This window comes from Etheostoma spectabile, unplaced genomic scaffold, assembly GCF_008692095.1.
Source record: "Etheostoma spectabile isolate EspeVRDwgs_2016 unplaced genomic scaffold, UIUC_Espe_1.0 scaffold272, whole genome shotgun sequence".
Lineage (NCBI taxonomy): Eukaryota > Metazoa > Chordata > Actinopteri > Perciformes > Percidae > Etheostoma > Etheostoma spectabile.
Window position 1 is genome coordinate 1,354,356 of NW_022605576.1, and position 17,887 is coordinate 1,372,242.

The 17,887-nt window shown below is 44.3% G+C and overlaps 1 protein-coding gene across 1 annotated transcript in view; it reads left to right on the forward strand.

Moving 5' to 3' along the window:
* cubn (cubilin (intrinsic factor-cobalamin receptor)) overlaps positions 1–17,887 on the forward strand; it is an 86,874-nt gene that overhangs the window by 56,834 nt on the left and 12,153 nt on the right. Inside the window, exons 44-57 of the mRNA XM_032510808.1 lie at positions 519–693; positions 2,784–2,962; positions 3,948–4,157; positions 4,747–4,887; positions 5,064–5,248; positions 5,845–6,016; positions 11,904–12,107; positions 13,073–13,222; positions 13,326–13,447; positions 14,120–14,345; positions 14,985–15,172; positions 16,550–16,706; positions 16,895–17,044; positions 17,177–17,362. Coding sequence (XP_032366699.1) covers positions 519–693; positions 2,784–2,962; positions 3,948–4,157; positions 4,747–4,887; positions 5,064–5,248; positions 5,845–6,016; positions 11,904–12,107; positions 13,073–13,222; positions 13,326–13,447; positions 14,120–14,345; positions 14,985–15,172; positions 16,550–16,706; positions 16,895–17,044; positions 17,177–17,362 — 2,445 coding nt within the window. The remainder of the gene's footprint in view (positions 1–518; positions 694–2,783; positions 2,963–3,947; positions 4,158–4,746; positions 4,888–5,063; positions 5,249–5,844; positions 6,017–11,903; positions 12,108–13,072; positions 13,223–13,325; positions 13,448–14,119; positions 14,346–14,984; positions 15,173–16,549; positions 16,707–16,894; positions 17,045–17,176; positions 17,363–17,887) is intronic.

Here is a 17,887-nt window from a genome sequence, read left to right on the forward strand (position 1 = left end):
GTCCTGCGGAGTCAATGGAAGACGCTCAAACAGAGACACATGTCTCAAAAAGAGTCTTGCAGTGGTTCCGGAGGGACAATAAAAGACAAGTTGCATCCGCATCGTCAAAGCAATGTGTTGATAGCGTTGTTGTTTTCTTATCATAGCTAGATATGTTGCTATCAGCTGGAACATATTATAGGCACTATTATAACCTATGCAATATGCAATATGTGCACCTGAAAATTAATTGCATTTATTTAATGTAGTAAAATGAAATGATAATGACATTTTTGCATCACTGGGTGCTGCCCAACTTAGGTGCGTGACCAGTAAGTTACTTGAAACTATTTGTTTCTACACCAGTGATACTACTTTAAATATCCTGGTGCCACTAATAAACTTATTAAAATGTAATTGGCCTAATGGATGTATGTATTTGCTATCAAGCACGGGAGGTTATGGATATGCAATGAGTGCTGCTGGTCTATTGCGAAGTGGTCCAACAACACAGTGTTGTTCTTTGTGTCTTCCTGCAGCGTGCGGAGGCTTCATTGAGTTGAATGATGATGATCCTCCAGGGTACATCACTTCACCCAACTATCCTCAGAACTACCCCCAAAACATTGACTGCATCTGGGTCATCACTGTGCCCAATGGAGAGGCCGTCCAAATCAACTTTGAGGATGACTTCTACATTGAACCCACAGTCAGGTACATCTGCTACTTTCTCTCCAGCATGTTGTTTGGTTATTTTTAACTTTCATTTGCTGTTATTCAGTGTCATGTGTGTTTAATGTGTACAGTATTTGGAAACTAAACTGCCTTTTTATTGGCTTTTCTTTTCTAAACTTTCACATCGTGATTTAGTAATAGATGCAGTGATATTTGTTTGTACTTGTCACCCACCAAAAACTAAAAAATTAACATCACTAGGGCTCATAGGCATAATTTACAGAGGGGGTGGGAGGGGGATGAGGGGGATGTTTCAAACCCCCATAATCCATTCTGTTTTTCAGAAGTTTTAGTTGCTTTTTCCAACGCTTTGTTGCTTCTTTTAGAGTTCTTGACGTCTTTTTGAGGGTTTTTTTGAGATTACAATTCAACACATGCAGACATGTCCCGGGACCTGCCTTCATAGTTGGAGATCACACCCCCCACCTCACCCCCATGGTGAACCCCAAGTTATGCCGTTGCTAGTGCTCTCCTCCACTATAAAGATTGTTAGTTGATTATTATAATATGATTTTGTCGAATAAGAACTATAAGACCAAAATGTTATTTTTGTTTAATTTGATTTATTTTATTCAATTCAACAATTTGTTGTTTGACAAAAATACAGACACAAAGTCCAACTTATTAGCAACAAAAAAAGAAAAACAAACAAGATCATCAGCAACATATACTCAGCCAATAAGCAACTCAGATGATATTGTTCATATGCAAAAGGGGAATGGAGAAGTTGAGAACCTTTCTAGTCCTACCCACTCTTAATGTTCATTATTCATAACAGAAATTCAATTTGTGTCCATCTGTGTCCATGTACAGTTCGGGCGTGAACAAATCAACTCTTTTAGACAAAAACAAGAGCAAAAATACTCTGGAGAGATAAACCAAATAAAACATCAAGCACACAAACAACAGCGTGCAGCTCTCTGGCTGCTGGGGTTGTGCTCTATGCGATGTCACAGGTTTTTTAGGCTACAACATTGTTTTGTCGCATACAGCAAACATCTCCTCATTATCTTCTAGCTGCCTGTCCCCAGAACACACTGTAAAAAACATCTCACTATCTGCTAGCTGCTTGTCCCCAGAACACACTGTAAAACATCTCTCACTATCGCTAGCTGCCTGCCCCAGAACACACTGTAAAAAACATCTCCTCAGTATCTGCTAGCTGCCTGTCCCCGAACACACCTGTAAAAAACATCTCCTCAGTATCTGCTAGCTGCCTGTCCCCTGAACACACTGTAAAAACATCTCCTCAGTAACTGCTAGCTGCCTGTCCCCGAACCACTGTAAAAACATCTCCTCACTATCTGAGCTGCCTGTCCCCTGAGCACACTGTAAAAACATCTCCTCATTATCTCTAGCTGCCTGTCCCCTGAACACACTGTAAACACTCCTCACTATCTCTACTGCTGTCCCCTGAGCACACTGTAAAAAACATCTCCTCATTATCTGCTAGCTGTCCTGTCCCCAACACACTGTAAAAAACATCTCCTCACCATCTGCTAGCTGCTTGTCCCCTGAACACACAAAAACACTCCCATTACTGATAGCTGCCTGTCCCCTGAACACACTGTAAAAACTCTCACTATCTGTTAGCTGCCTGTCCCCTGAACCACTGTAAAAACACATCTCCTCATTATCTGCTAGCGCCTGTCCCCTAACACCACTGTAAAAACATCTCCTCACTATCTGCTAGCTGCCTGTCCCCAGAACCACTTCAAAAGGTTCTCCTATCTGCTAGCTGCCTGTCCACAGAACACATTGTGGACAGCCAACCTGCTAAACAGCATACACGAACAGTGTTCCAGCCTATAACTGACAGAAAGGAGTTGGTAGAGTCATTAACGTGCATTGTGGAAGTAGCCTACATGCCAACGCTGCTGTGGTGATGCTGATTGCCCATTGGCGCACAGATGGATGCAATTGCTATTTAAATGACGTGGCAGCTGGGCGGTCTTAACATAGTAAAGACACTTGCATCGGGCTCTGCACTGCGCCGGGGGCTAGATAGGGCCCTAGGTGGGAACGCGCCCTACACCATATTTTCATGTTTCCTTTCATGTCTTTCTCAGCTGTTCCTTTGACTACTTGGAGCTGCGTGATGGTTCAACCTCCAACTCTGGCTTCATTGCCCGCCTTTGTGGCAACACCCGACCATCTACCCAGCATTCAACGGGTTCCTCCATGTTGCTCAGGTTTCGTACTGACGCCAGCATCACGCATAAAGGCTTCAAGGCAACGTACTCCATAGGTAGGCCAATCAAAACCCTCTCTCCCAATCCAGGGCTTTAGTTTTTGGAATTTGGATCCAGATCTTATTATGACACAGTTGGCTGAGACCTAACAAACACACATCATATCCTATATTCAAATATGTCGATACACACATGCACTTTGAGCCACTTGATATCAATTTCAGATTTTGTTGTTTGCAGCTATCGTTACTTTTTGTGATACTGGTGTCAACAAGAGAGACTTTTCAAATCAAAGGTTTGATTAGCGGTTTTAGTATAATGTTACATTTGCTCCGGCACATACAGTACGTGTGGTAGTGACGGCCCAATAAAGCCTCATGGAACTTCGTGAGCCACTTCATTTATTTTCTTAGCCCACTAGATGGCGCTTTTGGTTTTAGAGGAAAAGGCTCGATGGCAATTCAGTGTGCTGTCAACCCATTGTTGGACAGAGAGCGCCATCTACTGAGCTCAGAAAATAAAGAAAATGGTTCACAAAGCTTAATAATGTCTCCAATGGCCATTAAAATGTCTGCCCCCCCCCCCGCCCCCAGTTAACCATCTAGCATAACACACCAAGATTACAAAATGCAAATTAAACCGTGAACTAGACTGCTGATCAAATATGAATCAAGATTCTGTTTGTACTGTATTACCCATTTCACGTCAAATGTTTTTAAAAACATATTTTATTGTAGCTGTAATTTGGGAAGTGTGTGACACGGCTGCCTTGGGTTAACCCTTACCCTTCAAAACGGACCAAGTACCGGCCCAACTTGCTCTATTACCCCGATTGGTTGTTGTCTTTTCAATTACATCCAAAGGCGAGAAAATCTACAAATTAGTCTGGCTATGCCTGGCTAGGTTGTACTCATTTTCCTCTCAACAACATAGGAAACTGATGGTTAATGAGATACAGTGAAACTGTTTTTTAGTATTCATATCAGGATTTTAAAGGAAAAAGAGCTGAACACTTCTGACACTACCTCCAACCCCTTGTAGCAACATGTGGAGGCACCTACATAGGTCAGCAGGGGACGATCCACAGCCCTGGCTTCCCAGAATCCAACTATCCCGACAGCTCCAGCTGTGAGTGGTACCTGGAGGGGCCCACGGGCCACTACCTCACCCTGAGCTACGGGAACTTCAGCCTGCAGACGTCTGCAGGATGCTCTGCCGACTATGTGGAGATCAGAGAGTACAATGCCTCAGGTGAGGAAACAACAGGATCACTTACAACCGCTGTACAATTCAAAAATAAAAGCATGATTTTTACCGTTGCTTCACACAGATGCATCCGTTGAAAATGTTTCACTCACACACACTCTGTGTGTGTTGCTAGCTTGCTTACGTCAGGGTAACTAGTGCATTGTCTGTTTGTGGCGAATAAATACAAAAAAAAAACCTTCCCCATTCAGCAGGACACATAACAATGGAGAACAAAAGAAACTGGAGAGCTTCATGGAACTAGTGTTAATAAACAAAAGAATAAATCCAATAGACACCAAGGACACATTTAATTCATAGAATAAGTATAAAACCAACTTCTTTGAGAAATGCGTGGAAGTTGGTTTCAAACTTTTTTTCTGAAGACGAGTGCCTTGTGCTTTTCTTTGATGTCTATTACATTTACTTCAATGTTTTTTAGCAGCACTGTCTTTGTCGCTGGTCATGATGCATGTTTCTTTATGTAATAAATGAATAGAAGAAAGGACATGCAGAGACAAAAGCCATGACGCGATGCAAAGATGCAGAGTCCCCACTATCAGCTGCGTTTCCTGAGTTGTTCTGTGTTTTGTAGGGCGCCTCCTGGGCCGACACTGTGGCAGTGACCTTCCAGTTTCCATGGACACGTCCGACAGCTTCGCCTACGTCAAGTTTGTCAGCGACACCAGCACCAGTGCACCTGGCTTCAGTCTGACGTTTGAAGCCAGCGTTGAAGGTGCGACCATTTTCATGATGATTATAAAAGGATTCTTTTGCTGCACATATTTACACATTCAGTCAGGGTTCAAAATTAACTTTTTTGTCCACCAGCCAAATGGCTAGAGGGAGTTGAGAATGTATTCACTCACGAAATGTCAATAATCATGTTGAATTTCTTTCTTTTCCTCTCAGTCTGCGGAGGAGAGCTGAACGCTCCCTCGGGGACAATCTCCTCCCCCAACTACCCCAACTTGTACCCCCACAGCCGGGTGTGTCGCTGGGAGCTGGTGGTGACACCCGGCCGCCGGGTCACACTCAGCATCGACGACCTGCGGCTGGAGGATTCTGGGACGTCCTGTGCATTTGACTACGTTGAGGTGAGAAATTTCCTTTCCTTTTCTTTTTCCAGGTGAGCTCGCCTAGTCACCACAGAACTTTCATTAGTAATTAATCAATAGAGTTGGAACGTCATGCTTTTCACCAATCTTTCACAATACATGGGTGCCGGTTGGTTTTTGTATTTTCATGTATTGGGATTCAAGAAGCATTGTGGTGTATTGAGTATTGTCCATGGATATTTCTTTATGCATCCAGGTAATTATAGTTTCAACAAAGCTGGATTTTAAAACACTGGATTGAAAATATAAAGTACACGTGGCCGGCTTGGCTCAGTTGGTAGAGCAGGCGCCCATAAATAGAAGTTTACTCCTTGACGCAGAGGCCGTGGGTTCGACTCTGACCTGTGGCCCTTTGCTGCATGTTATTTCCCCCTGCTTCTCTTCCCTTTCATGTTTTCATCTGTCCTGTGGAAAAAAATGATCTTAAAACACTAAAATATATACTGTATATGCAGTGCTCTTGGTGTAAAGCCACGCTCACACCTGCATTTAGAGCATAACTCCAACGGAAGACTTGGTCCTAGAGACCCAGTAGCCCACACTGATGTCTTCACCATGACCTCTGTGTGTTGTAGATACTGAACGGGTTGGCGGCCGATGCCCCTCGCCTGCAGAAACTCTGTGGTACGGTACCGGCAGGCACGCTGGTGCGCTCCTCCGGCAACACCATGGCCGTCATCTTCCGCTCGGACGCTTCTGTGTCCAACGGCGGCTTCACGGCTTCCTACTCCTCCGAGGAGCCTGCAGGTTAGACCTGGAGTCAAACTGAACCACTAGCTACAGTACCAAGTATTTACAATAATCAAAAAATTCCATGTGCACTTCAAGCCATAACTAGAAATGAATTGTCTCAGAAATAACTGCAAATTAATATTTTCAATGAATTCCAGGATACAGTTTTTAGGTATATCAGTGTCATGTGGCCCAAATACGCAGTAAACAACACCTCCTTATAATCATAAAACATTTTTTCTAACTGTATCCCCCCCCCCCTTGTCATTTTTGTTATGACCGTGTATACGGTCAAGTGCCAACTAGCAATTGAAATAAAAATATATATAGTCTGACCAATGATCACTTATATAAAGGTTGGCATATCTGAACTTAATCAACAATTCTGCCTATCCATAACAAGAACAAGTTATGCCGGAGTTTCTTTTATCCCTGTGGCCATTGAGAAGCTTAATTTACTTCATTAACGTGCTTGTATGTGTATTTGTGTGAGATAGCATGAATCTAATCTAATCTAATTCATTATTTAACGCTGTAATAAGGGAATTTCCCCAGTGTGGGATCTTATCTTTTCTTATCATACCTAAGACAGTCTAATACAACAGCCTGCAAAACATCCGTCATAAATGTTCAGTTTTTGTTGAAGAAAAGTGATGATTATAGTAATTATGCAGGATGCAGTTTCTGCTGCTGTTGAATGGTAATGTGCAGAAATGAAGACTGTAAAAGGGAAGGTGGTGCCCCGGACCACCATTTTTTCCTCTGCCCAAAAGGAGAAGTCAGAAGAGGTGAAAAGAGAGAGAGTGCAAGAAACAGCAAAGGTGAAAGCAAACTAACAGAGGAACAAGAGGGATTCTTGTCTGAACTTTCTCCAGAAATGGCAGATCAATGCAGAAAGGCTTTCACCAACACCAGCAAAATCGCAGGGACATTCGATGCTTCAGGCCAGTCTGAGCTACTGCAAAGAAATGGACTCCCTGAACTTCCTGTCATTATGATGTTGATGCAAGTCACTGCAAATGCAGGGCAGAAGATAGGGACTTTAATTGACCTCGCTTCAGATACAAACTACATAACCCATAAGGCTGCAGAAAGACTGAGGTTAATGCATGAGACGATAACCTTAGTTGTGCATGGAGTTGGTATGACCATGAAGGTGAGAACACAAAGGTATCTCCTGAAAGTTAGAGTCAAGACACCTAAAGGAACAGAGAGAGCTCATGAAATGGTCTGCTACGGCTTGGACGAAATCGCCAGAGTACACCAAGTAATTAAACCAGAAAAGTTGAAAACGTTTTTCCCGAAGTCAAACTTGAAGAATTGGAAAGACCAGAAGAGGTTGAACTTCTGATTAGCCACAGAGAGGAAGATCGCTCCACAGAAATAAAAATCATCGGAGACCTCGTCTTTGGGGAGGGCCCACTGGGGAAGACGGTGGGTGGAGCACATCCCATTCTATTTGAAGATGGAAGTTGCAGTATATGAGTCAAAGACACACTTTGCTCGCTCCATGAGGACAGCTGCTGTCAATACAAGAGATCATAAGTCCTAACTACTGACAAAGCCCAGCTACAGCAGGAGGATGGTGCTAAGACCAGATTTGCAGCTGCCAGTTAATCGTGAGTTTCTGGAGTGGTGGCGCTGGGACAGCATCGGAGCTGCATGTGAGCCAAGATGTGGAGGATGCCAGGGGGAAACTGTCCACCAGAGGAAAGAAATGACCCTGGCAGAGGAGCGAGAGCTAGAGGTAATTAAAGGAGGCCTCACCTACAAGAAGGGTGATGCTCACACACCAGCTCTGCATTGGGATGCAAAGTATCCTTGGACGGTAGATCCTGCTTCCCTCCCAAACAACAAAAGTGCAATCCAAGCCTGTTTTTTAAGGATGGAAAAGCAACTAAGCAGAGAGCCAGACTGGAAAGTCGCATATGCTACCCAGATCCACGAAATGGTCGAACGAGGCGTAGCCATAAAACTCACCAACAAAATCATGGACGAGTGGAACGGACCAGTGTGGTACGTGAGTCACCTGGTGGCACCAAATCCTCATTCTGTGACAACACCAGTTCGTATTGTATGGAATAGCAGCCAGAAATACAAAGGTGTGGGTATGAATGATCTTCTTCTGAAGGGACCAGACGTTCTCAACCCTATCAGAGCTGTCCTGCTGAGGTTCAGAGAAGGGACGTATGCAGCTCTAGGAGACATCAAAAAGATGTACAACTCTGTATGGCTGGAGGAGCGTGAGAAGCATCTTCACAGGTTCCTCTGGAGCGACAACCCAGATGAAGAGATACGTGAATATGCAATTACAAGAGTCAACATGGGGGACAGACCTGCTGGTTGCATTGCTCAGTTGGCTATGAGGGAAACAGCAAGCCTGCCCAACTTTCTCCACTTGGAGGATGAACGTAGAGTCATTGAAGAGGACAGTTATGTGGATGACCTCTTAACTTCCCAAAATGACTTAAGTAAACTTAACAAGATCACAGCAAATGTGGAAGAGATCTTGAAAGCTGGAGGTTTCTTCCTCAAACCATGGGTCCGGTCAGGGCAAAGTGGGAGGCAAGGAAAGGAGACAGATGTCCTAACAGAGATACAAAGCAGAACCTTGATTCTTCCAAATCAAATGAGGGGCGTAGACAACAAAGCCTTGGGTATTGGCTACCAAGCGGATGAAGACAAGTTGTACATGTTAACCTCAGTTAACTTTTCCAGAAGGAAAAAGAAGATGAGAGTTGGAAAAGTTCTTCTCAAAGAGGAGGTGAGAACTGGGACACCTAAACCACTGACTAGGAGGGCTCTCTTAAGCAAAGTGGCTGGACTGTACGACCCAATTGGCTTAGTTACACCGGCCAAACAGAAAGGAGCAATTCTTGTCAGAAAAGCATTTCAGGAGGGAGGGGGTGGAAAACTAACCCAAGAAACCTGGGACCACCTCTCTCAGAAGGCCTCAGAGAAGAAGCCTACAGCTTTTCGAAGAATATGTGCAGCTTGGACAGGTGAGATTCCACAGAGCCTCACACCAGCTGGCTGGGAAGGGAAACCTTGGGCATTACGTCTCAGATGGAAGTGACAAGCCTATGGCGCTGTGATGTACTTACGATGGAGACGAATCAAGGCACTGAGGTTCGTTTAGTTGAATCAAAAGCCAAACTGACACCCCTAGATCAAAAGGGAAAGCTGTAAAAGCTGAAATGTGTGGTGCTGTCTTTGCAGCCAGGATCAGAAAGTATTGGAAAAACATGCTCAATGAAGATTGAGAGATGGTTCCATCTACTTGACAGTCAACTGTCTGGGAGCCATTCAAAGTCAGTTATGGGTACAAAACCTTCTTCGCAAATAGAGTGGGAGAAATCCAGAAGGCTGGACTAATGCAAGCTGGTGGTGATCCGTGGAGATCTAAACATAGCTGACATCATAACAGAGAGGGGCGCTCCTGGAGATTTGGGATGGAACATGGGGAAGGACCGGATTTCCTGAAGTTGCAGTGAGGAGTGGCCTATAAAATCACTGGTGAGGTTCGCTCAGGCCAGGGAGAGTGTAAACGGCTCCAGAGGAAGGCATTCTCGTGTGCATTAACAAGAGCTCAAGCAAGAAGGAGTCAGCAGGAAGGCACTCAGGAAAGTCCAAAGAGTGAATCTCAAGAGGGAATTAACCCAACTCTTCTAGGACGGAGGCCCACTGGCTGGGTTAAAGATCTTGTGGAAGTAAGAAGATTTAGTAGCCTGTCCCAACTGGTGAGAGTCGTTGCCTGGGTTTGTCTAGCTGCCAAGCAGTGGCTAAAGAGGAAGTATAAGGCCCCTAAACAGTCAGAGTGGGAGGTAAGATCACCCAAGCAATCTGTGATTACTGTCAAAGACCAGGAAGATGCACTAACAGACCTCTTCCTCGCAGCTCAGGACAGTACAGTTTTCTCAGACACGACTCTTAGCAGATTGGCGGTATACAAAGATTCAAACTCTGGACTGCTAGTTTGCGGAGGTAGGATTCAGACGTTCAATGAAGATAAGAGCACAGTGCCAGTTCTACCATTTGAAGCATGGGTGTCTACACTGCTGGCACGGGAATCCCACAAAGCAAATCACGAGGGAGTGGCAGGAACCCTTCTCCGGATGAGGAAGAAAGCTTGGGTAATAAAAGGCCGTAGACTTGCTAAGAAAATTGTAGACAGCTGTGTGGTCTGCAGGAAAAACAAGGCAAAACTGTGTCAACAAATCATGGCTGACCTGCCTCCAGAGCGAACAGGTCCAGCGGCACCTTTGAATTCACAACCATGGACCTGTTCGGCCCTTGAAGTAAAGATGAGGTCAAGAAGAGAACTAGACTCAGAGTATGGGGGATAGTCTTCTGCTGTATGGCTTCCCGAGCCATACACACGAATGTGAGTGACATGTCATCTGAAGGATTTCTGCTAGCCTATCAAAGGTTCACTTCACTGAGAGGACATCCCAGGAAACTCTGGTCGACCCTGGTACAACTTGTGGGAGCCAGACCTGCACTGAGAAGCTTCACAGATTCCTCAACCAACTAAACAAGTCTGAACTTGAGGACAAAGCGCCAAGCATGGTACGGAATGGTCGTGGAAGATCCACCCTGCAGATCTCCCAGGAATGATGCAGCAGAAGCAGCTGTCAAGATAGTAAGCGGGCATTGAGTAACCTTGGTGGAGATGGTGTTTTCACATGGGAGAATTCCAAACCTTTCTCTACATGGCAGCCAACCTTGCGAATGAGAGACCCATCGATGCAAGAACTCAAAGCAGAGAAGACTGTGTAGAGTACATCACCCCGAGTTCTCTGCTTTTGGGACGTGCCAATCTAAAGGGAGACACTGGATGTTTCAGTTTGACGGCTACCCTTACAAAAGACTAAAACGTATTGAAGCAGAGGTGAGCAATTTCTGGAAGAAGTGGAGCCAATTGGCTGGACCTAATTTGTTCATAAGGAACAAATGGCACACCAAAGAACGAAATGTTGCCGTTGGAGATGTGGTCTGGTTAGCTGACCAAAATGCCCTGAGAGGACAGTACAGGCTGGCTAGAGTGGTTGATGTCAATGCTGACAACAAAGGCATCGTAAGAGATGTGCTTGTGAAGACTGTTCCCAGCTATCCTGTTCACACCACAAGAGCAAACAGTGAAAGAACCAAGAGCCTTCGAACTAAAATCCCAGCCACAATTCTTCACAGAGATGTTCGACGTCTTGTCATCTTACTTCCCACTGAAGAACAAACAGAAGTATGAAGGGTTTGAGTGACCTCTCTGGCTTGTGAGAAACCAGGAGCTCAAGTGGGAGGTGTTAAGCTGAATCTCATTTTAAGAAAATTGCCCCATAGAACTTCACTTCCCAGAGTGCACCAGCAGCAGTGCACCTGAACAGCTGCTGTGCACCTGATCAGTCATCACTGATTAGGAGCACCTGGTAAGACATGGAGGTGCTCAGTCAGTCAGTAACACAAACTGCAGAGAGAAGACACTTCAAGTTCACCCACAAAGCTCAGCCCAGAGACGCCAATGGTCGGTGAAATGTTTACTTATTTTCATATTGTTTAACTGCTGAATAGATTGATTTAATTGACTAAAAATTTTGTGTTGAATGGGTTTATGCAAAGATTAGTTTATTTTGAGGAAATGTGTGAAATGATTTTCATGTTAAATTTTGGTTCTGTCTTAAAAGGTTTACAACCTGATCTACAACAAATCAACAACTAATCCACTGGCAGACCAATCACCTGAACGAGCCAGATAAGAATAAAAGAGTTTGAATTGAAAGTTTGAGTTGTACACGTGTCCTTTGGGTGCTGAACGAGGGGAGGACTTGACAATACTGCTTGTCAAATTGACCCTAATTGTCATGTATCTCTTATTGTGCTCCGACATTTCTATGTTGCCTTTCCTCAGAGTGTGGGGGAGTCCTGGACAACCCAGCGGGCGGGAACTTCACGTCCCCCGGCTACCTGGTGTCCAACTACAGCAACAACCTCAACTGTGAGTGGCTGATCCAGAACCCACAGCACGTCAACTCCTCTATCGTGGTACTGATAGAGGACCTGCACCTGGAGAACCACCAGACCTGTGACAGAGACTACCTGCAGTTCCGCTTAGGTGAGGGATGCACAGAGAAACATGCATTTCATTTTAGTCATTCTATTGTTTCACAAGTAGTGTATAATATTAGAGAATATGCATTATTGGTGTTTTGAAGTTGACAGTTTCAGTAATCTCCGCCCTCTTGGAAATCATTGTCTGAAAACAGGCTGAGAGACTTTATGTCGGACTTTTCCCAAATCCCACTTCTCTTTAAGCTTTAATATCTTAAGTTGACCATTTGTTTACTCAGAGGAGGAAGAGTTATGACCCAAAAAGTCAAAAATAAAACCACATCCAGGCACTAAAGTTTGGTTACAGAAAATAAAAGGCCTTTAATTAATTTAGCAAGACATTTAAAAGTACTCCAAAGCGTGTTAGCCAACACACGGTGGTGTACTTTTGAGTTGAGTGCCTGGATATACAGTAGCTTGAATAAGTTTACACACCCATGCTAAAGTTGATTAAAAGGAGGAATAAATAACACCTTTTGGAATATGATCTTAATGCCGTATTTCAAAAACCTCTGGAAAATCAAGCTTATTTAGGGCACCAATCCTCTTTGTGAATGAAAAATGTATTGTAAATAAATAAACGTTCTTCCTTAAAATACAAGGGGCAAAGTTTACACACCCCTGTGTTAAATTCCCATAGAGACAGGCATATTTTATTATTAAAGGCCAGTTGCTCCATGGATCCAGGATACTATGCATCCTGATAAAGTTCCCTTGGCCTTTTGAATAAAAATAAGCCCCCCATATCATCACACACCCTTCACCATACCTAGAGATTGGCATGGTTTTATTTCAGTTAACCTGATATCTGGTTTGATTTGCATTGAGAGATGATTTTATGGAAAGTACCCCATGCCTATTCCTAACTTTTTCTAGCAATAGATGGATGGATGGATGGATGGATGGATGGATGGATGGATGGATGGATGGAGTATGTCTTCATGTTAAACTTTCCACCTCCACCCTTAGGTGACCATGATGGGGAGCTGTTGGCCAAGTTTTGTGGGCAAACCACCCCCAACCTTCCCATTGTGGTCTTCACCCCAGAGCTCTGGGTCCATTTCAAGACAGACGCCTCCCAGGGAGACCTGGGCTTCAAGGCCAAGTACTTGTTCTCTGGTAAGACAGACAGGGTAGATTTAAATGTGGCATTAACTTTGTCTAATCCATCAGTGAAATTGTTAGCAGCAAAGTCCTTCTATGGCTCATTTTCTCTGTACAGAGTGTGGAGGCTGGCAGACAGGAGAGGCAGGGGTGATATCCAGTCCTGGCTACCCCAACATCTACCCCAGCCCCAGTCGCTGTGCTTGGCTGCTCGAGGCCCCAGTGGGCCACACTATTAAGGTGAGTCGGCACCGTGACCCGGTGCCTAGACTGAACTCAAACAATGGAGATAGTTAACAGGGATATACGGTCTGCAGGCGGAAAAAGGGAACCATTTATTTTCACTATACTGTAATTCCTTCCATAAGTAACGCAATGCATGCAGAATGCATGACTGTTTTGGTCATTGTTTCAACACTTACTGTGATTAATATCTAAAAGTAAAAATCCTTTCAGATGGAAAATATTCAGACTTTTTTTTCTTGAAATATAAGGACTTTTTTCTTGAAATACTACAATTTTGTCCATAAAATATATAACCGACTTTTTTTCTTGAATTTTTATAAATTTTCCCTAAAAATGTTACATGTTTTTATTAGAATATTACAACTTTTTCCTTTCTTTTTTGGGACAAAATCTTATTAAATGGGGGTCCGTGATTTAATTTGGGTCAGTTCAGTGGTCCTTGACATGAAAAGGTTTGCCACCCACTGTTGACCTCCCAGTATTACCTTCAGCTGGATCGGCAATGATCAACTGCTGTGAAATACGGAAGAATCAGTGTGCTGAGGCAGAGATTACTGTTCGTGTGTCCAGAGTCTGTTGATGTTGTTAAACCTGAGGACCTCCTGCTCAGTAGCCACCTACGTTGTTAATAATTTCCTTGGTTTCCACTCCCCTGTCTAACTGCAGCTGACCTTCAGCTCCTTTCACGTGGAGCCCCACCCTCAATGTAACTGGGATTCTGTCACCATCTTCAATGGAGGCTCCCCTGGCTCTCCTGTTATTGGCCAGTACTGCGGGACCACCTCCCCAGGAACCATTCAATCAGGATCCAACAAGCTCGCTGTAGTCTTCCTGGCGGACCATGTTGTGGCCGGAGGAGGTTTTGTGGCCTCCTGGTCTACTGATTCCTCAGGTGGGTTGATGCATAGACTGTGTAAGTGAAGCAAAATGATATCCCAAGATCAAGATTTTACTCAATTGGTGTGGGCGGGACGTGGATACTCCAGCTCCAATTCCCAATCACCACTGCGCAGAGTCCACATCCGGGACATTTTGGCTTTACTTTGGTACAGTAGGAGGAAGTGGAGACGTGTCATTCTATGCGTTAAGCTGAATAAACGTGTTGCAGAAGTTCTGTACTGAAATGATTAGCTGTGATAGAATTGCATACAATCAGGAGTACACATATTCATCAAAACATAGCTGGTTTCATAGGATGTAATCATCACAAACAAGTTCGGAACCACCCTAGAACCTATGGGTCATTGGAGACGGCAGTAGCGATCCCCTCCCAGCCCGTTTCTGCCACAACTAAATATTGTGATGAGCCCATGTTGATGATAGCATTACATTGTGGAGATCCCTTCAGTTTCCAAGTCGACGTAGGTCCATACAAACTAGCCAGGGTATTATTAATCACTTAGGGTGAGACCGACCAGCAACCGTGTCAAAGAAAGCTCTGTCAATCCAACTGTATCAGTGTTCTCAATCTTTAGGTCATAATATTTGTATGATCATTTATACATTAATATCAATTTTTTTCCCTGTCCAGGCTGTGGAGGGGTGATCCATGCTGATACGGGAACAATCAAGTCTCCAAACTATCCCCAGAATTTCCCAGCCAATGTGGAATGTTCCTGGCGGATCATTGCCCATGAGGGGAGCCACCTGGAGATGAGCTTCAGCAGCGATTTCCAGATTCCAGACAGCACCGGGACCTGCCAGAGCAGCTACATCAAGGTGCCAGCACTGACCCACAGCAGAAACATGTTCAAATGATGTGTTAGTAAGAGAATACAGACTGCAGTTTCTTTATGATGGTCACACCAGATGCTTTATAGAGAAACTAGAGAGAGAGAATCTATATCCACGAAGGTCCATTTCAAGGATGGCTGCCAGAAATTCTGCCAGAAGTCCTTTACCTTCCTCTGTCTCTGTGTCGGTGTTCTAACCTCTGGTGGATTTCTGAGGACTATGGTTACCTGGTCCTCAGATCTCTGCAGGGTAAATCCAGACAGCTAGCTAGACTATCTGTCCAATCTGAGGACTATGGTTACCTGGTCCTCAGATCTCTGCAGGGTAAATCCAGACGCTAGCTAGACTATCTGTCCAATCTGAGGTATGGTTACCTGGTCCTCAGGTCTCTGCAGGGTAAATCCAGACAGCTAGCTAGACTATCTGTCCAATCTGAGGACTATGGTTACCTGGTCCTCAGGTCTCTGCAGGGTAAATCCAGACAGCTAGCTAGACTATCTGTCCAATCTAAGTTTTCTGTTGACGACTAAAACTTCTGAACGTACACATGTTCCGCCAAAACAACTTCCTACTTGAGACTTTTTTGTAAAGGCACCGTGGCTCTTCCCGGTGCGTAGTGCCGCCCATGACAATTGTGATTTGTTTAAAGAAATGCCAATAAACCAGAGCACATTTTTCCCCCCAACCCCGAATGCTAAGTGGACTAGCCAGATCTTCCTCCGCAGCGCTGTGGAGGAAGGTCTGGCTGAGAAACTGATATTGCTGTTAATGTGGCTGCAGTTAAGCTGACATTAGCTTAAGATAATATTGTACTAGCTTACCTAGGTGGGCCTTTTTTAAATGATGTTTCTGTGTTCTGAGTTCTCAGTACAGCAATGACTTTTGGTGAGTACATCCCAAGGTTATCACGACCAATAGAATCGATTCTGAGAAAGAGATTACTTTTTGTGTGTCTAGAATCTACTGAGGTTATTAAACCTGAGGACCTACTGCTTTGTTAATAAATCCCTTATAGAAGAAGAATAGAATCAATGGACAAGACTTAGGGAAAAACAATTTAGCTCTAAAATCAGAGTTTGTTGCAATGCAGTAACAGAATCTTGATTCATATTTGATAAGCGCTGCCTAGTTTGACAGTTTGATTGCAGTTCACAAGCCGTCATTGACACTGTGTGAAAGACTCGGCTCGGATTGGTTGTTTTCCTTTGGGGAAACCTAATGCCTAAAAATTCACACAGTTGCCTCTAACTATGTTTTGAAAAAGTTGGCAGGTAAATCTGTGTACAGATGTGTACAGTATCTTTAAAATGACGTTCCATTTGACAACAATTTGTTTCTGAATCAGTATGTATTTTCCTGCAGGTGTGGTCAGGTCATACCCAAAATACCCAGGATCTGCTGTCGACAGGCTGCGGCACGGTGGCGCCGGGCCCCGTCATTGCTCCATATAACATCATCACTAGCCGGTTCCAGGGCACTGAAGCCCCTGGCAGAGGTTTCTCAGCCTCCTTCAGCACCAGTAAGAACCAGGCAGTAGGGTTGTTTACCGCAGCCCAGTGCTATTATTGAAACGGTGCCTAAACAGTTGGCATCTACCCGTGGATTTAGCCCGTGGGCCTTGATTTTGAGACGTGCCTTAGATGGTGGGTTCTTCAGTGTTGGAGAGCGGTATGATGCAAAGCAAGTGTGATGTCTTCTGTTCATCAGGGTGCGGCGCAAACTTCTCAGCTCCCAGCGGCCGTGTGGTTTCTCCAAATTACCCAGCCGACTACCCAAACTACTCCAACTGCAATTACACCATAGACGCTGGACAACAGACTGTGGTCGTCCTCACCTTCAAAGTCTTCCAAGTAGAAGGCAAGTGTAGTAGATGAATCATCTGCAGATATCTCATCTCCCTTTTGGAACATTTGGAATTTAATGTTTTGTACCCGTTTGATAAACTGCTAGTTATGTGTTGGTTATATGGTCTGTTCTTCTGTTGTCTAGCACACTCCACCTGTCTGTATGATGGGCTGAAGATCTACAGCCTGGCTACTAGTGGGTCTGCTATTGCCACTGTGTGTGGTAGCAGCATCCCAGGGCCCTTCTTCAGCTTTGGCCCCATGTTACTCCACTTCTACTCTGACTCTGTGATCGAGGACCGTGGCTTCATGGCAGAATACAGTGCCATACGTAAGAAATGTTTGCTATATTCTAATGATGAAATACAGCCATTGGCAGTTGTAGTGAACAAAAACAAGGTGAGAATGTTATCAGTCAAATGTATGTCGTTAAAGTTGGATTGGTTCACAGAATTTCACAACTGCGCCTAGTCTCAGGTGTGACCCTAGAGGAGGCTCACTGCCATGACTTAATAGTGAGGTAAACCATTGCACTATGCAATGCTATGCAGTTTTTATCCAAAACAAGTCCCAGTAACAAAGTTAGGTACACAGGGTGTGTATGACTTATGTTTTGAGGACATAAACCTGATTAGACAGTTACATTGTGGTGACTCGCCTTCCTTTTGGGGACAAAATGCAAGTCCCTGTAACATAAATCATTACATTTTAAGGTGAAGATTTGGTTTGAGGTCAGGTAAGGGGGTTAGAAGCAGGTAAGTAGCGGTTTTGGTTAGGGTCAGTGTCTAGGAAATGAATGTAAGTCAATGTAATTTGATTGAATCACCACTGTGTGTGTGTGTGTGTGTGTGTGTGT